We start from the raw sequence: 20621 nt of genomic DNA, 5'->3' as shown, positions 1-20621 counted from the left end.
TACAAAATGAAGGCAAACAAGCCCAAAACTCCAGAATACTGAAAAAACTGCCACGCATTCCAAAAGGGGAAATACATGCAAAAAAAAGCACATAAACAAATATGCTTCCCTGGAAATGCTCCATGATGCACAAGGGAGTCAATGACACAATATGACCTCGTGGCAACTTAGAAACTTAGGAGTTCAGACTCAAAGGTCTATTTACACTTGGTCTTGCAATTACACTTTAACACAAGCTCAATGTGCTGTGACAAACTAATCTGAATTGAAAGGATCAAAATTTTTTTTTCAGGAACTGATTTTGTAATTGACAATAGGTAAAATAAAATAGTTATCCAGTTATCCCAACATGCAGCTGCTCACAATTACAGATGTTCAGATATAAAAATGAGCATGTTTTTTGCATAAATGTTGCTAACACATGTTGAAAATGTATATGTTTTTACTTTTTTATATATTAATATCAAAAATTAAAGTAACAAAGGAGCAATTTTAGAATAAAAAAAACCCACTGTTCATGTGATGTCCAAATTAAGCACATTGTCACTTCCTCTTAGGTCCCAGAAAAAGGGGATGCAATAGTCATGCTGTCATTGCTGAGAGCATTGTTTAATATAGTTGCATGCTCATTCTTTTTAAACTTATGACCATGGCATCACTGAAACAACTGTGGGAAGCTCTTTAGATCTGGACACAAATATAAACTGATGGGAATTCAGCAAGCAAAGGTCACGACCGTGTGACATCACAAAAACACATTCTTGGCCCAGACTCGTGAGAATTCATATGCTAATTATGACAAATCTGTGCCACTGGTCAAGTGAAGACATTTCATGTTTTAAAATGTTAAAAGTCAGTCTCTCTCCGACTTCGTAATACTATGAAAAAAACAAAACACGTTACTGAACATTATTAAATGTTTAAACTCTGTAATGGAAGATGACCAGATTTTATATTTGGTCGGTTATGAATTGGTGACATCTTTGGTACCTACTTTCTTCCACACTACATATAGTATGAGTCTGGGAACACACAGGTGTGAACGGGCTGCTGCACAGCTGCTAGGTTGTAATTTTAGTTTGGGTTTTTTTCAGCTATTTTTTCTGTGCATTTTGGTATTTTTTGTCATTTGTGGATCTGAATCTGAAATATATTTTCTCCCATGTGGTTTTGCACTTGTATGTTTTTCCCCTTCAGAAGGCACCCTAATGTCTACACAGTCATTTTTACAAGCAATTTTTAAAAACATGGATATCAAATGAGTGGTTTAACTGTTTACGATTGCATTATTATAGCTCAAAACGTGCATAGTCCTGATATAAGTACACTTCAGAAAAAAAAATTTCTTCTAATACAGATTAGACAATTTTGTTTAATATGGTATACAGTGATTAGATTCTTAACAAAGGCTTTTATAATGTTTTGTACATTAGATCAGGAACGTTTCTATCTTGTATTGTTGCATTTTGACAGTGTAAGCTAAGGAGATGACAAGAAGGGAGGAGGACAGTGTGCAGATGCATTCCAGTGGAAGAAAAAACTCCCACACATACATGCTGTTAGCTGTCAGTCGATGCAGAGTTCCAGTAAAAGCTTCCTGAAAGCTGATACGAGACAACAACAATAGTAGGAGTAAAGATTTTCTGCAAAATATGAAAATTAACCCAACATGCTTAGTAATGCCAAATATTTAAATCTCAGCATAATTTGCTTAATCAAACATCAATGTAGATGAATCTATTAAGTCTTTTCTCTGGTTTCTTTCAATTAAACGCCAGAGCGTCATCAGCATTACGATCCATTCTTGCACAAGGTGTAAGCACTGCATAGATGTTCACCAACGAGACACGCTGGGTTTTCTTAAGCTGCAAACAAAACAAAAAAAGCAAGAAAGCATTAGAATCTAAAAGAAAGAGATCATTTGTAGTCATGAAACCGCTCACTTTAACTCAGCTCACCTCTTATGATCACTCTGGTTGTAGCCTCAGTGGAGCCAATGTGGTTTGTGGCCACACATTTGTATGTTCCACTGTCGCTTTGTTTAACTTTGGCTATCAGGAGCTTTCCCTCATTTGTGAGCTCTGCTGTGGGAGACAGGCTGTGCCGGCCCACCCGACTCCATGTGAACTGAATGGGATGAGTGCCGTGGGCAAGGCACTGCAACTGCAGTGCATCTCCGGGTTGGAGCCTCACCTGATCGGGTAGGATGGTGGTGTATGGGGGTGCTGTGTGGAGAGGAGAAAGAGACAATTTTGCTTACCATGAGCAGTGTGGATGTGTGGGATCTGTGTTTAAATATCCTTATGTCCACTCACTCTCCACCTCCATATCTGAGTAAGCTTCACTGTAGCCATGTATGTTAGTCGCGTTACAGATGTATTGTCCCGAGTCTTGGCGCCCCACGCTGGTTAGTGTTAGAACTCCACCATTAACTGTGTGTTTCCATGGCAGTGGAGCTCGTAGCTTGGACCAGGTGATAAGAGGAGGAGGGGAACCTAAAAGGGAAGACCAGATTTGAAGGGCAGAATAAAAACTGAGAAGCAGAACTATGAGCCATCTAAAATATGAGCGTTATAGGCATCTTACCACTGGCCTGACACTCTATTGTGACTGTATGTCCCTCCACTGCCGTAATTTCAGTAGGGGTCACTGAAGCTACCGGCGACCCGGGCTCCCTCTCGACAATGATTTCAATTTTGGCCTCAGTCATCCCCTCAGTGTTTTCAGCGAGGCAAATATAAACTCCCGAGTCATCTGGATGTATCGCAGGAAACTGAGAAAACAGAATATCATTTTCTTTTTCATTCATTTGAACTATTTTTCTATCCTAAATGTGAAAATCAGTTTAACCAAAACTTGAGCACAAGTTAGTATTTCACCTTGATAGTGTTGACATCATTTTCTTCAGCGGTAACCAGCTTCAGGGTGGAGTCTTGGCGTTTCCAGGACAGCGTGGGATTTGGCCTGCCTTGGGCACGGCATTCCACCGACACGGCCTCACCTTTCCTGACTCTCAGCGGCCCCGAAGGTGTTAGTCGTACTTTAGGTGCGTCTAAAAGCAAGAAAGGGATACACTACACATACTGAAAACTCTAAATATGCCTTTTTTTCTTTTTTACAAAAGACTGACAGCAAACAGTTGGTTATGTATGCCTACAGCACTGTAATACATAGTTTGCTCCTATATGATGTTGGTGTCAGTGCAGAACCAGTTCTGCTTTGGTTCCTTTAAAAGAACCAGCCCACATTTCAATATAATGTTACATAGAATTCAATAGCAGAGCTTAAACTAATTTGGGAAGAAAATCATCATCTTTGAGAGAATTTGTGGAGATAGCGGTTACCATAGCTACTGTTTCCAGCGTCGGGTCCCAACGCTGTCTGATCTCACCACCAGCACCGGTCTTTTTACTCAGAAACCCTAAACATTTTATTTTTAACATGAATTTTTTCCTAAAGTTTCATTAAATACTAATTTACCCTTCATTAACAAAAGTTATAGTAAATCTTTACAGGGTTATGTGTCATTGAAAACATCTGCATATAAAATGTGTTTCCAGGGAACCCACGCTTTCTGGTTTTGCACAGTTGGGAAAAACTGAATACAAGCTCACATTTGACGGTCAGCATAACGCTGGCGGTGCTGCGGCCGGCAGCAGAGGATACCATACAGCGGTACTGCCCATTGTTTCCAGGTACAGCGCTAGTAACCGTGAGCACAGACCCATCAGGACCGACTTTTATGTTGTCTACAGGGAAACAGGGAGACTTAAGTTAGACCTTACAAATGCTGTAGAACAGTGATTGTTTTAACATGTTGTCTGTCCTGACCTGGTAATGCTTGGTTGTTGGCCTTTTTCCACTGTACCTCGAGTGGCCGTGGGTTAGAGTCTGTCAGTTTTACATTGCACCTAAAACTGACAGACTCTCCTTTGCGCACAGTAGCAGCTCGTGGCTCCACTGAGATGACAGGAGCCTGACCAGCCACTGCACAGAGAAACACAACTATCAGCACGCACAGTAAATACATACTTTAATTAAATAAACTTTGTGGCCACACACTTTATTTATTATTTTAAGTATTTTAAGTAATGAATCTGCAATGACTTATAGTTCAGGCAGTCTTTTTTTCTCAGAATATAAACATAATAGTGCTTTCATTGTTAATTCAGTTATATTCTATTTAGGAAATACTTGGCTTGGACATTAAATGTAGGTTGCAGTGTTTGTGCTGCTTTACGGTCATATTAGCAACAAGTCACTGAAGTTACTGTAGAGTTTTATGAATCCTGGCCAGTGTTTATGTTCACAGTTGCCATTTAGTGTTAATTAAATTGCTGTTCCTGTAGCTATACTAGCTTTTGATGTAGTGTCAGTATATTGCAAAAAGCTCTAGATTTTATTACAAAATTCAAAAAATAAACCAGGTTATTTATAGTCACTTTGTGTGAATGATTAGTTATTATTATTATTAAGTCATCCAAACTAATATAAAGCGCAGATTATCTGTCATGTTCATTTTACTGCTCAATTTAGGTAATGGCTTATTTCAATTCTTCATTCTTACATTTTTCTAGGAACTGAGTTTGAATACTTATACTGCGTGTAAGAATACATGTACGTCTTTGTGAACCTTTTGACACATCTGGGTAAAACACAGAGTACACAAACGCAAGCCCAAAGCAAACAACCCGAACAAATACTCAGATTGAAAGGGCAGTCGATGACGAAACAACAATGTACAAAAGATGAGGGTTTTTTTCTCAATGAAGACTTTGCTGAATAACATCAGAACATTGTTAGATGTGTTTAATTTATCTAAATCACATATTTAAGTCTGGGGAGAAAAAAGTCTGTTTCAACAGTTAATGCCTTTCAGTATTTTGGTTAGAAAGTACTTTTATTCCAATGGGAACTACTGCAGTCTGTGAATAATCCCCAGTGAATCTTGCAGGTATTTTTATTCCAGTGGGTTCAATCTTGTTTCAATTAGGCCTTTAAAGTACTTAAACAGACATTGTGTTGCCATCTTCCAACAAATGCCTTTCTCCTCTTTCATTAAATCAAATGAAATGACTCACCTGAGTATATTAGAGAGAACAGGATCAGAGCCCCACGTGATAAATCCATGATGAACACAGAGCAGACTAACTTTCTCCGCTGTGCAACCTCACTGTCTGTCTTTCTGTCTGTGCCTCTTATCACTTTCAACCTTTAACCCCTTACCAACCCCTTACCCTATTCAAATATCCTCTACAAATGCCAGTTAGCTATTAAACGGTTATATTTTTACAATCTTTTTCAGTTAATTATTTTCTGATTCTGGTGACCTGAATGATATATCTTTTGAGCCAAGACCACGCCAACTAAAACAACTAATTTCACACAGTTGACAAGCACTGAACTTGCAGGAGATATATGGGGAAAAGCACCGAAATTAGATTTAGTGACTGTTTTATTAATTATTTATAAGTCTGTCGAACTACAGGAGGACTGTGATTTTACTGCTATTCTTTAGAGGATTATTCTGCTTTCCAAGAAAATAACATTCCTGCAGTGAAAAGCCTCCGTGTGTCTGTATTGATTGGTGAGCTTGGTGATAGTGGCTGATGAAACTGATTTTTCAGGACTGTGAAAACAAAGCTGCCCTTGTTTTTGTACTGTCTGCAGATAAAGACAGTCATTTATATGGAATGTCACCACATATCACTCATAAGAACATTATTGTTTGTCATATTAGATAAGCTCATATCAACATTTTAATATGTAACTCTAATAGAACTACTGTTGGAATAATAAGCTGGTGGTTTTTATTGCATAAAATCTAAAATGCCATGTAGCAAATAATGAGTAAGATATTTACAGATCAACAAATTACTGTAACTAAAGAATAATAAAAACAGTTTTAAATTACTTAAATACTAAAAAACTAACATTCCACCATATCAGCATGGTTATTTAACATACAAATTATTGATTACACTGTGTAGCACTCACTTCATTATCAGATACTCCACAGCAACAGTCCACCCTGGCAGCTCTCACTCTCTAACTTAATCAGTTTGTCCTCTTACTCAAATGTCTTTTGTGGACTGATTTTCTGGGAACGTCTGATTCACTTTTTCAGTGAATTCAGTTCAGTTTAGTTTGGCACAAAAAAGTCACAACTTCTTTTTATACTAACCTGTATGTGTTCAACTGAAATCCTTGTCAGACATACACACTACCAGTCAAAAGTTTGGACACACTTTCTCATTTAATGGTTTTTCTTTATTTTTATGACTATTTACATTGTAGATCCTCACTGAAGGCATCAAAACGATGAATGAACACATATGGAAGAATGTAGTGAACAAAAAAGTGTGAAATAACTTAAGCATGTTTTATATTTTTGGATTCTTAAAAACAGCCACCCTTTGGTTTGATTACTGCTTTGCACACTCTTGCCATTCCCTCGATGAGCTTCATGAGGTAGTCACCTGACATGGTTTTCCAACAGTCCTCTAGGAGTTCCCAGAGATGCTGAGCATTTGTTGGTCCATCTCATCCCAAACCATCCTGATCAGGTTTAGGTCAGGTTACTGTGGAGGCCAGACCATCACTCTCCCTCTTGGTCAAATAGCCCTTACACAGCCTGGAGGTTGTCCTGTTGAAAAATACATGACGGTCCAACTGAATGCAAACCTGATGGGATGGCATGTTGCTGCAGGATGCTTTGGTAGCCATGCTGGTTCAATCTGTCTTCAGTTTTGAATAAATCCCCAACAGTGTCACCAGCAAAGCACCCGCACACCATCACACCTCCTCCTCCATTCTTTACGGTGGGAACCATGCATGTAGAGACCATCAGTTCACCTTTTCTGTGTCGCACAAAGACACGGCAGGTGGAACCGAAGATCTTAAACTTGGGCTCATCAGACCAAAACACAGATTTCCACTCGTCTATGTGTTTCTTTCCCCGAACAATTCTCTTCTGCTTGTTGCTTTTCCTTAGTAGTGTTTTCTTAGCGGCTATTAGACCATAAAGGCCTGATTCACGCATTCTCCTCTGAACAGCTGATGCAGAGATGTGTGTCTGCTACTGGAACTCTGAGTGGCATTGATCTGGGCTCTAATCTGAGTCGCTGCAATTTCTGAAACTGGTTACTCAGATGAATTTATCCACAGCAGCGGTGGTGATTCTTGGTCTTTCCTGGGGCGGTGCTCACGTGAGCCAGTTTTGTCGTAGCGCTTGATGGATTTTGCGACGGCGCTTTGGGACACACTCAAAGCTTTAGCAATTTTCCAGACTGACTGCCCTTTAGTTCTTAAAGTAATGATGGACTGTCATTTGTCTTTACTTAGCTGACTGGTTCTTGCCATAATATGAATTATAACAGCTGTCAAACATGGCTGTCAGCTGTGCACCAACCTTACTTCTGCACAACTGATTGTGCCCATCCACTATTTTGAAGAATCTAAAATATAAAACACAAGTTTTGAGTTATTTATCAGGTTTTTTTTGCTACATAATTCCATATATCTTGCTTCATATATTTGAAGTCTTCAGTATCTACATTGTACAAAGTAGTACAAATTTTTTAAAAAAACTTTGCTTTTTACTTTTTTAAAATATAAAAACTAGTCAAAAATCTATATACAACGAATGTCCAAGAATAAATAATAAGAATTTGATTGGCTGACATTCACCACAGTAACTTTTTTTTTTTTATTAAAGTCTGAATAAATAAAGAAAAGAGACGCCAAGAGACAATAAAATACATGACCTGGTTGCAAAGTCCCCAGAAGCCAATTTAGATGCAGTGACATGTGAATGCCCTCTAGTGGTGTGGAGAGTGGATTGCGCACAGAAGCAGCACTGAATGTTCTAGAATGAGACCACAACCCCCTTTCCTCATAACGGTTAAGTTAAAATAATCACCTGTTTAAAGATGAGAGAATTTGAATTTATTTAAATCATATTATACCAAGTTTGTGTCCATAAACTTGTTGAATGACAACAGCTTTATTTGTTAAGTGATGTTTGTCTTGTGATGTGTTTTTATAAAAAGAAAGAAAGATACAACCATAGCTTCAAAACCTAAAAAGAACAGCATGCATCTTTTGCTTTATTAATCCAGCGTTAAGATGAAAGGTCCACATCTGGTTTAACACCACATGCAGGCTTTAGTCCTTTTTTTAAGTTATTTTCATTTTTATCATTAAAAAGATAGTAGTGTCAGCACAAATAAAATGTGAGAAGTTAAAAACGAATCCCAGAAAGAGGTGTACAAAAGCACCACAAATCCAAATAAAAGAAAAGTTTTGGGGAAGATCTGTCCGTGTTCGTTTGTGACGCCACTTGACGCTGGCCTAGTGGGGAAGGGATAGTATACTATGAGTTGTGACAGAGCACACGTCGCCTAGAGGTCTGGGTGAGGGAATATATGTGCCACTGTGTCTTAAGCCTCCTTCAACCTGATGAAAAGAACATTCAGTCAGTCTGGATTTTCCTAAATATGTCTGTGAATCTTGGGGAATTTTTATTTTGTTGCATCCACTTTCACTACAGACGTAGTACATCATCAAGTTCATAGTCCATCACACACATCACTGATCGCTCCCCATTAAGCTAAAATACCTATGATGAAATTCTAATCGATACTGTAGAAGGAGTAAAGATTCTTGTAAACAACAAAGGGACAGACAGCAGACGCCACTCCGCGAAATAAGTGACATAAGCTTATCATTCATTCAAACAGATGATCTAAAAATCCTGCTTATGTGTGTTTAAATGTTCGGTCAATAAATCTGATTCTGATACAACAAAAAGCCATAGCCATCACTTTAACCACTATTAGTTTACAGCTGACGCTTCACTTTTAGTAAAATTTATAAGTACGTTTTTGGTCGATGACACACAAGATGCCAGAGAAGTGCAGACTTCAGCTTTTTTTGTGGGGTTTCACAAATATACTGCATTGACTGTTTGGAAATTACAGCCATTTTTATACAAAGTAAATACGGAATTCATTTGTAACAAAATGATATTTCAGTTTGAGCTACGATTTTTATGATGATGACGACTTTTTAGTCTTGATCTGTAATCTAATGTTAATATTCAGGAGCTGACACAGCAGGGACGATTTTAACATCGAACCTTTTCGGGGGGCTCAGCTCCCAGTTTATACATTAATAAAAGAAGAATAGTTAATAAATAGTTCATAAATTACTTGACTTTTATGTCACAAAATACTTGTTAAGGAAGTGAATAATGCTTCTGACCAAAGTCTTCAGCCCTCTATAACTCTGGAGAAGTCAATTTAACTGGATATCTGTCACAATGTTTCTTTCAAAAGCAGCCTAATTAGTTGGATGGCTGATTGCATTGTCTAAGATTAATAACAACGAATGACATTCAGTTATGTGGCATTATTTACACTGGAAAAATCAGACTGATTGCCACCCTGATTTTTCAAGTGTCTGTGTGAGCAGCACAAGTCTTATTTATTCATGACAAGCTTCGCTATTGACGAATCCAGTGCTTATGTGTGTGTGTGCCACATAAAATCAGTATGTTATGATCACAAAATACATGATTATTGTTAATTTTAGGCTACTGCAGTTATTTTCAGGCATGTTAAAGTGAAATCTGGGGCTTCTTGAGCACCCCCTAAAACGGGTTCAAACTCGCAGTGCAATATGGGTAAAATGTGGCTATAGCACCTGGGACACACAAATAGAAGTCTCTGCAAAAAGCAAGTAGTTGTTCTTTGACCTTGTTTCATACTCTACATCTAGCAGATGAGGCTAGAACAGCAATGTGTTAGACTAACTACTCACATGGAGACAGAGAGGATGAACAAGAGCACCTCCAGTGACTCCTCAAAGCCTCCCATCAGGTGGGGTACATATTGCTGGGTATCCTCCTGTTGGCACATCGGGGGACACTTGAAGAAAACGTTTTCCACACATGCATGAAGAAAAGATTTGCACACACATTTCCATAATCAAAAAAAAAAACAGACACCTGGTGGCTCTTCTTTGAAACTGTGATAAATATTTTTATTTTTCTCATCTGGCCATCTACTGTGGGTTTCCACATTTTCATTTAGAGAAAGGTAACCTTGAGGGTGTATACCTGAGTTTGGTGTAGCTGGAGAGGTGGCTTGGCTGGAAAGCGAAGACACACTTGTCGCTGTCTTCATAGCATAAAGGTTAGCTTCCTCCTGGAACTTTGCAATATTCTTCTTATACCGAATCCTCTTGTTTCCAAACCAGTTGGCTATCTGAAAGAATTAAGATAAGAAAAGGGAGCAAATCAGAAAATTCAGCTTGCTTCTTTAGATTAAACCAAGTGCTATATCTGGTCTTTTTTTAACCTGAGCAACAGTGATGCCGCACTTCTTGGCCAGCTCCTCCTTGACTTCCTCATTAGGGTAAGGGTTGGCCAGATGGGAATAAAAATATTCATTCAAAATCTCTGTTGCCTGTTTGCTGAAATTCCTGCGTTTCCGTCTGATGGCAATACAAATATAAAACACTATTTAATAAAAAAAAAAAATGCTGGCAGACACTTGAAGACTAAACTTAAAGATAAGGCAAGGAAATAAATATGAAAACCAACCTTGCATCCAGGAACCTGGAACGTAGGATCATGACAGCTTCACACGTGCTCTGCTTTAACTGCATCTGGATAGCCCTGAACTTACGGTGGATGATTGAAACCATTCGCTCAATCTCTTTGGATGAGATGGGTCGCGTGTGGGACTGCTCCCTCAGCAAGTTGATCACATGGCTGGTGAATTCATTGCAAGCCTGATTGGGATGAAGGCAAAGAGTTCAGGCGTGAATTTGACCAAGAGGGTCAAAGACAAGAATTCTAACACACCTCAGTGATGTAGTCGACACCCTTGCCTGTTCACCCTAAAGTCTCTTAACAACACACCTGTTCATATTTGTCCAGTTCCGCATGGTAAATCTCTCGAATTTGAGAGAGTTTCTCTTTGTAGTCCACATGTTCTAAGCTCCCATCATCAGAGTTCCTCCGGCTGCTGCAGCCACCACTGCTGCAGAGGCTCCACCCTTTTCTGGACCAGCAACCCCCTCTGCTAACAGCATATTATCCAGTCGCATTATCTGAGCATCTGGAGGGTCTTCTTGTTGGACACCTTGGATACTCAGGGCTATAGAGCAGAATATAAACTGTGATGGCCACAATAGATTCTAAATAAATCAATCAAGTTCAAGACATGCAGCATGTCAAGCATCTCCACTCTTCACATATACTTCATTTTTTCATTTTCTGACACATTTTTGAATAGTTTGTACTGAATTTAAAAACTACTTGAACTGATAAGATCTTAATATGTTCAAAATGTGGAGCATCTTTTAATCAGTGGCAAATAGAAGGGGAAGTGTAGATACAAAAAGTCAAAAGGAGCTGACAAAAAAAAATGGGAGAATCACTCCCTATCCTGCTTGTGTAATACTGCCATCAGAATTTCAACCTCTGCTGTGTAGATTTAGAAAACAGCATGAACAGTACAATCAACCCCAAAGACATTCAAACTTTTTAAGATTAATCTTAATATTCTGATTTGACTAGTCAGTCTCCTCTAAGCCGCATGGCTTTAAGGTGGTAATGATAGTGAACCAATGCATTCAAATGTTGCAGAAAACAAAAATTAACCAGCACAAACCAGCAACGTTGCATCAGCAGAACACTTTAATGGTTCAATTCAATTTCATTAATGCAGCACCAGTTCTCAGCAGTCTTTACTTTGTACAAAGACCCTACAGCTTTAAACCGATGACCCCAACGATCAATCGCCTATGAGCAAGCATAGTTTCAATTCAGTTTGATTTATATAGTGCCAAATCACAACAACAGTTGCCTCAAGGCACTTAATATTGTAAGGTAAAGACCTTAGTGTCTGTTGCTATGGTAGCAATGGCATCTTTCCTTATCAAGTCCAAGGAAAAGAAAATGCAAGACACACACACACACACACACACTCATCTTCACCCACACGCTGTTAATTAATTAACACCAACTCTTAAGGAGCATCAAAACACTCAGTGAAAAAAATTAAAGCTCATTTGAGAGGTTGTTAATGCGCACAGTTATGCAAATCAGACGGCAATTACAAGGTAGTTTCAGGTAGCATCTCCCATTCATAGTGTCTAACAAGTGCCATGACAGCCTTCGTATCTTCACATCCAGCTTAACCTCTGCAGGGATTAGAGAAACGCACCGCAGTACACCAACGCTGTGATCACTTTATAAGGCACACCAGTGAACCGTATTACTGTAGAGCACTAGTACTACACTGGTCTCATACAACAGTATTTTTAAGATGTTCAGTATCGCATAATTAAAGTATAAGTAGACAGCAATTAGCAGACCGATGTGCCACACTGACAACTACATCAGATGTAATCCAGAAACGCGATATTTAACACATTTCTAATGTAGCTTCTATGTATGTGTGTGTGTGAGCTTCTCCAAAGCCAGTAGATCACAAACAGTAAAGTTCAGAGTATCCCCACCCCCTGTTTTTCTCTGTGCCTGCACTGCTCATTTATCGCCCTCTGTGATTCTCCCTGATGATACTTTACATAATTTGCTGTTTGTAGTTGTGGATTCTGGCACATATTACTAACATGATCCAAAGAAACAAGATTAAGAATTCATACAATATAATTGGTCGGATATTATTAACAGCCACAGCTGCACACAGGCAAGCATCCTAGCTGGAGTATGAATATTTAACAGCACATTTCAAAGTGCACTTTTTTTTTTTTTTTTGACGGCCGCCAAAAGATCTTTTTTGTTCCAACAATCCTGCTGCTAGTTCTGAACTCAGCCCCGCTATTTTCCTCTCATATTTTATAAGTTTGTGTTGCTCACATTCATTTAAAATACCTCTGTAAAAAAGAGCATAAAATAACAGATAAATAACAGAAGATTAACAGAAGAATTCATGCTGGTTCATTTGATTAACAAGATCCAAAAGGATAGTTATTCATCGCAACACTTAAATGTCATTATTGTTACTATTGTTTTACCACATTGAAAGGTGTATCCCTAAAATTTACCGGTGAGGCATAAGAGTGGTATCGTTATTTGTATTTTACAAAAGGACAGTATTTTCCAAAATCTCAAACAACTTAGTGCAGTTTACACTGACTTGGTCATACAGAAGGTTGTGAGCTTAGCACCTCTCAGGAAAACAATAGTAAAAAGATGTATCCTGTGTTTTTGAGAAAATAAAAGACATTTTCTTAATTAATTACCTTGCTATGTCGACATAAATAAAGTATTTTCTTATCTTAAGATGAGCTGATTGGAAAGCATATGATCACTTCTATGCTGGTTTCCAAATTCTTCCAAACTATTTTTGTTACACACACACACACACACACATACTAGCCTTTATTTATGTCATCTTTTCCAGCCCTCATTTTCCCCTCATGTCCGATTTTGTGAATCTGGGCTCTTAGTTTGAAAATAAGCAGGTGAGACAACTACTTACCTTGGAAACTCTGAATCCTTCTTGCTGCCACCCTTAAGCTTCCTGTTTCCAAGCTAACTGAGGTAACACCAAGGAGTACGGTGCAGTTTGTACTTTTTGGGGGTGTTTTTTTTCAACAAGGAAAAAGTTGCCGACTGATATTAAATTACGAATCTTTCCTGCCTAGTTAAATTTAGATTTGTTCACTTACTGCAAATTCAAAATGAGTTTGGAATAAATGCAGGATAAGAAAAGCAGAAGTATTATTGTGAGTCTAAAGTCACTGAGTCAATCTTTCTTCTTCCATAGAAACAATTAGACCTATTTAAACATTGCATCATCTCAACCGCTGGCACAGATTCCTAATGTCAATCACCCAGATTAGACGATCCTGTTGCTCCCATGTATTTCTCAGTCAAAAGCGTCTGTTGTTATAACGCTCCTCCTGCAGTAGCACTTCTAGCCTTTTCACCATCTGAGCATTTGGAGGAGAGCATCATCAAAAATCATCAAGAAAGCCAGCAGAGAATGAGTTTTGGAAAAATACCAAGGGAAACTGTTGGGGATAGAGTATGACACACTGAGCACAAGAGCAGCAGAGGGAGAAAGAGAGATGCATTAATGACAAGTTTTATGAGGACGGGAGAAAATGTAGACAAACTAGTGTACATCCTGCTTATGTGTCTCCAGTCTCTCTCTTGCTCTCTGCCACAGATGTGTCATCTGTCATGTCATGTGAGTCACTACCTAAGATATAACAAGACTGCAAATACAGTTTATTTGCAGTCTTGTTTAAATCCCTTATCCTTACACACTGACTGACCACGAGTCATTCAAATGTAATAGAAAGTCAACTTTAAGCGTAAAATTAACCACAATAATGAATTTGATGAGAGTAGAAGTCTTGTATTAGCATGCAATGTGTATTTACTGGTTGATAAATATACATAGAAAGCTACATATGCATCTTACCTGTCTTTTCTTTGGTCTCACACAGGATGCTGAAGAGGGCAGGCTTCATTCTGTGGCAATTTAAAGCATGTTTCCTTTCATGGAAAATCATAGAATGTGGCAGAAAGACAAAAGAGTCTGCATTAAAAAACAATTCTTTGTTATTATCAGTCATTTACAACCATAAAAAAATGCTCTTATCTAACAGATAAAGTAATTTTCCACAAATGAACTTTGACCCTGGAGTCTTCTATTGATAAACCATCAGAGGTGAGAACGCAAACATACTTTGCACGGTCACCTGCCTGATGCAAAGTTTTTGCTATTGCAGCCGTGTGACAGAAACAGTAACAACACTGATCATTTTTCAGTAAATTCACAGTAAAACAAGCACCCAGAAGACAAAACCAGAGTATTTCTGTTTTTTATTTTTTTGCTAGAAAATGCTAAGTCTTTGGAAGCCAATAAAGGGAGAGGAGCTAAAATGGCTTGTTTCAGATGGTGGAAGAACGGATGGATTGCTTCTAATGTCCAGTATTCTAAAGATTCATGAATGGCACTGTGTGTTGAAGGGGTTCCGGCAGTCTTATAAGTAAATTACAGCAGATACACAGCGAATACACTCAAATAAATAACAAATAAAAAAATTCAGATCAAGAACTCCTTACTTAGATCAAATCCTTTCTCATTTTTTCTCTGGTTTATTTAGTCATTATTTAGCATTACTGCCATGTTGGTCAATGAATCACTGGTGACTTGCAAACTCAGCTTTGCATTTATAGTGAGATGATGGATCCTGTTGGTCTGAGCTATGGGATAAAGATGAAGATATTCTGAGGTGCAAAAGGATTCAGCAGTATTGGGGGTTGGTTTTAGTGTGTGATGAGTGAGAAGTGGAACCACCAGGCAACTCGGAGGGATACCGAATCCCTCCATTCCAGTGTCTCAAATCGAATTCTCACGTTGTACCTCTGTTATTACCTGGCCTGGGCCTCATCCAGACTCTCATCTGTGATGGCCATGATCTGCTGGAAGATGTCGCTGATGTCCTGCAGCGGTTGGCAATTGTTATGGCATTTCCTATTATCGTGTGGCTCATCCACTTCCTCTCCAGTTAAACTAATATGACACAATATCTGGTGGGCTCTGTTCTCCATACCTCCAATGTGGCACCAGTGTGGAGGGAAAGATGGGAGCAGGGTAACTATAAATGCAGTTCTTTCTCCAACTTTCCGCGCTAACAGCAAACTGAAAGGTTTCCCACAAAAACGGAAAGGTAAGAGCGGTGTGGCCTCAGCAGCAAGGATACTCACTATTTACTAATATGAGAAAATAATAGCCGGGGACCAAAAGCTCCTTTTCTTTGGCAAGAGATGGCACAGCTCACTAAATATTTTTTCTGTTATTTTAATGAGCAGCGTGGCGCGCACAGGTTCGGGAGGGTGAAAAATCTCAAAGAGAAAGAAAGCAGGCTGTTTATGTAACCAATACGTCTACTCACCAAAGAATGAGTGAAGCAATATGGACAACAGCAGAGGACAATTTATTTAGGGTCTGATGGCAATTTACCATCGGTGTCCAGCACTTTAAAGGATTGATGGACTGGAGCACATCTGTTCTTAACATACCCTCTTGAACATCAGCTTGACACTGATACATCAAAGGAAACTTAACAGACTTTAAGTGCAAATGTTTCAACCTGAACAACTTAAAACTTCTCTGGGATACAATACAAACAAAGACAAGAAGAAGAAAAAAATAGTTCCATCAATAGTCACTTCTCCTAACCAGGAGACAAGTGAATATATTATGTAAAGAGTCTTTTTTCTCAGTCCTGGGGTTGTAACACCACAACCTCCTCAGTCCGTAATCAGAGAGTGTCTATTTGACAATAACCAAAATGTCTTTGGATAGTCTTTGTGAATGCAAAAAACAAAACAAAACAAAACAATGGTGTTAGCTGGCCAGCAAAATAAAGAGAGTGTATGGCACTGAGTGCGGGCGTGTGTGAGTACTTCGGTCCAAATAATCGAAGTCCGGATGGATGAATGGATGGCAGCCGCCGGTCCTTTAATGGCACCAGCGAGACAGCACAGTAGTAAGGCAGCACAGCAGTAAGGCAGCACAGCAGTAAGGCAGCACAGCAGTAAGGCAGCACAGCAGCGAGGCGTCTGGCAGGAGAACGAACAATAGTCTTTTTTAAGGCTACTGCAGAAGAAGATATTCCCCGCTAGCTCACCCAAGCTTGCTCTCTGGCACAGCTACAAGCCATGTGAGCTCGTAACCCCACAGTGACATACGAACTTGGCTACCAACGTCCGCTTAGCATGGCAGCTAATTGTCGAGCTTGCTAGCTTATCCCCGATTAGCGATTAGCACCTTAATAACCATTACTACACAGCACATCATAGCAAACACATGATAACACATGGAATAATATAATATACATACAAAACAGATTTTTACCTGGCAGGAGAACGAACAATAGTCTTTTTTAAGGCTACTGCAGAAGAAGATATTCCCCGCTAGCTCACCCAAGCTTGCTCTCTGGCACAGCTACAAGCCATGTGAGCTCATAGCCCCTCCCGCTAGGATGTACTACCACAGTCGACTGTCGTAAAGCAGCCGCAAACCAATAACAATAAAAAAAAACTCAAAATCATTGAAGAACATTTTATAACTGAACACCCAATATAGATATACATATATATATATACTGAATATTACACAATATCAGACAACCAAATTAACACTGGGTTACATCCACCCCTGCTTAAAGTGTGACGTCCCCGTCACTATCACCTGACAGAGATTGCACTAACCCAGCAATCTGTTGCTGTAATGACAGGAAAAAGTTATTGAGCAATGCAAGTGTCATCGGCGCATTGAAACTGTGATGCTTACAATCGACTTTGTAGCCGACCTGATAGTCACTGAGATAAGCCGGTGGCACTCTCCTCCTTTGTGGCCTACCACATGTTGGGGCTGGGCTGAGCACCTCCTCAGCGTTTGCTGTCTCCGATCCCGTCAGATCTAGAATGAATTCAGGTGCCCCAGGATCCAGAGGATACTGTGGCTGGGACGCCTCCTGTTCTCCCAGAACATCCCTTTGGTCCGCCAACAAGTCATTGTCAGGAAATTGGCTGGATGAAAAGTTTATTTCCTCGTCTTGCCCAAACTCCTCCTCCAGCTGAGTTTCTTCTGTGTTGCTCCCTGCATCCGCTCTCATGAGAGGTTGAACCGAACTGGTTAGCACATCCTGACTGTCACATTGCAGGTTAACTGGTAGGAACCCACAGGGAAGAAGCATGTCACGATGCAGAACTCGCTCTCTGCCCTCTGCATCCTCTGGCCTAATCACATAAACTGGGATAGACTCATCCGGCTGCTTAACAACGATGTGCACAATAGGTTCCCACTTATCAGAGATTTTGTGTTTCTTTCTGAGGCTCAGATTCCTTACCAGGACTCTGTCACCCACTTCCAATGGAAGGGCAGTAACCTTAGCATCCCAGCGTCTTTTGTTCAACAATTGTCTCTTCTCAGCATTTCTTGAGGCTAGGTCGTATGCATACTTCAGCCTACTCTTTAGTTCTCGTACATACTGAATGTGTGTTCTGGTGCTGTGGCCACGTGGACTAAGTCCAAAACAGAGGTCAATCGGAAGGCGTGGCTCTCTACCAAACATCAGAAGGAAGGGTGCTTCTCCAGTTGCGTCATGTTTTGTACAGTTATAAGCATGTACAAGGGGGCGAACATACTTCCTCCACTCCTCTTTTTTCTTATCCTCCAGAGTTCCGAGGAGGTCCAACAGAGTCCTGTTGAATCTTTCCACTGGATTTCCACGTGGATGGTAGGGTGTCGTACGGGACTTTGTAATCCCTGCTAGTTTACAAAGCTCTGCCACTATTTCAGATTCAAAACAAGCACCTTGATCACTATGGATTCTGCGAGGAAACCCGTAGTGACTGATGAAGTTCTCCCATAACACTGTGGACACCGTTTTTGCTGTCTGATCTCTCGTGGGATATGCCTGTGCATATTTTGTAAAATGATCAGTTAGTACTAGGATGTTCCTGGTGTCTCTCGAATCGGGTTCTATTGTCAGAAAATCTATGCACACTAACTCAAGGGGACCACTGACTTTGATGTTGACAAGTTTAGAAGCCTTCTGCACTCGTGCCTTTCGTTTCACACACCTCTCACATGTTTTACATTTGTTCTCAATGTAGCTAGCCATTTTTGGCCAGTAAAACCTCGCTCTAGCCAGTTCTAAGGTTCTCTCAATACCCATATGACCTGTCTCGTCATGAACACCTTGGAAGGCTCTCTCTCGATGGCTATTAGGGATGACAAGTTGATGGAAGGCCTCCCCCTTTTGATCAAAAACTCTACGGTATAGCACCCCCTCAACTAGAAGTAACTTGGATTTCTCTCGTAAAAACAGAACCACCTCAGGTTCCTCAGACTTTCTGTCAAAAGTCTCATCCCCAGTCTCTAAAATGCCTATGATGCGGGCTAAAGAGCTGTCATTTCTCTGTAACTGATACCAGTCCACCATAGACATTCCTGGTAGGGCTGACTGGCCAGGTATGGGGACCGGATCCTCAAGGTCATCAGGAACCGCACTGTCATTGCACAAGAGTGTTTCCACGGCAGGGATTACAGTGTCGACTGTCTGTGTGCCTTCACCTAAGATCGTGTTGACATTGACACTATGACGCTTACACAAAGTACTCATTGCCTCCCCATCGAGAACTTTAAACTCCTCAGGGGACAAGCTAGCACATTCCAGCATGCTGGAGATTTTTCTGTCTGTCTCCAGGGACTCCTCGTCCTCCTCTGAGGGTCCATGAGGCCTCCTAGAGAGCCCGTCAGCGTCAGTGTTATGTTGGCCAGATTTGTAGTGTATGTCAAAGTTGTAAAGCGACAGAGCAGCAAGCCATCTGTGACTTGTAGCATCAAGCTTCGCACTGGTCAACACATATGTCATAGGGTTGTTATCAGTCAGCACCTTGAAATTAGCCCCATACAAATAATCATGGAACTTCTCACTTACTGCCCACTTGAGGGCGAGAAATTCTAATTTATGTACAGGGTAATTCTTTTCGCTTTTGGAGAGGCCACGACTAGCATAAGCTACTACTCGAGTCTGGCCGTCTTGAACCTGATACAACGCTGCCCCCAGGCCTGACATACTGGCATCTGTGTGTAGTACGTACGGGAGCTGCCAGTTGGCGAAAGCCAGAACAGGTGCTGAAATCAGTTTTTCAACAATAAGGCCAAAAGCAGCCTGGCAGGCAGGGGTCCATTTTGCCCCAAGTGAGGGTGACTTTGTACGTGGCCAATGTTTTTGGCCTTTATGCCTGGGGGCTAGTTCTCCCTTCAACAAGTCATTGAGAGGCCTGACAATGCAAGAATAATCCCTCACAAACCGCCTGTAATACCCCGTGAAACCTAGAAATGACCGAAGCTCTTTGGCAGTTTGTGGGCATGGCCAGTCTTTCACAGCAGTAATTTTGTCTGGGTCAGGCTGGATCCCCTGGGCAGATATTACATGCCCCAGATATTTCACGGAGGTTTGGAAGAACTTGCATTTAGAAGGGGATAACTTCAGACCAAACTCAGCAATGCGCTTAAGGACCTTCATCACCCGCTCTTCATGCTCTTCCAGTGAGTTGGAGAAGATTATGAGGTCATCTAGAAATGCAACAACCTCCTGGAGGTTAATTCCCTCCATCACTTTCTCCATGGTCCGTTGAAATGTGGCAGGGGAGTTAGTCAAGCCTTGAGGCATCCTCCGAAATTGCCATGTTCCAAACGGCGTTGTAAATGCTGTCTTGGGTCGATCACATGGCTCAACTTCAAGTTGATAGTACCCGCTCTTGAGATCTAAAACAGTGAACCATTTTGAACCAGAGAGCAGAGTGAACGTCTCCTCTATACGAGCCAATGGGTATGCGTCCTTTTTGGTGAAGTTGTTTAGTCTCCGATAATCTACAACCATTCGCAGTTCCCCATTCCTTTTCCTAACAAGCACTACTGGAGAGGCATAGGGGCTATGTGACTCCTCTATAATGCCTGCTGCCAAAAGGTCTTGGAGGTGTCTTTTCAAGTCATTGAAATCAGCGGGCGAAACACGTCTTGTCCGCTCTTTGAATGGGACATGAGGTT

At 40.4% G+C, this 20621-nt stretch overlaps 1 protein-coding gene across 2 annotated transcripts; it reads right to left on the bottom strand.

Annotated features, from left to right (window-relative positions):
• Nucleotides 1–1358: 1358 nt before the first annotated feature.
• sid4 (secreted immunoglobulin domain 4) lies at nt 1359–6036 on the bottom strand. Of its 2 annotated transcripts, none has more exons than XM_035907660.2 (8): nt 5998–6036; nt 3832–3987; nt 3615–3749; nt 2880–3052; nt 2587–2773; nt 2316–2495; nt 1959–2225; nt 1359–1865 (listed from the first exon to the last, which is right to left on the bottom strand). In XM_035907660.2, coding segments are annotated over exons 1-8 (1104 nt in total). In that variant the 5' UTR covers nt 5999–6036; the 3' UTR covers nt 1359–1860. The 2 variants fall into 2 exon arrangements, with proteins under 2 accessions (XP_035763553.2, XP_006790845.2); XM_006790782.3 differs by lacking the exon at nt 5998–6036 and adding an exon at nt 5082–5213.
• Between the last annotated feature and the right edge of the window lie 14585 nt (nt 6037–20621).

Source organism: Neolamprologus brichardi, chromosome 6 (assembly GCF_056152115.1).
Source record: "Neolamprologus brichardi isolate AB-2024 chromosome 6, ASM5615211v1, whole genome shotgun sequence".
NCBI lineage: Eukaryota > Metazoa > Chordata > Actinopteri > Cichliformes > Cichlidae > Neolamprologus > Neolamprologus brichardi.
The sequence above is the reverse complement of the archived record's forward strand: the minus strand, read 5'-3'. Positions and strand labels throughout refer to the sequence as shown.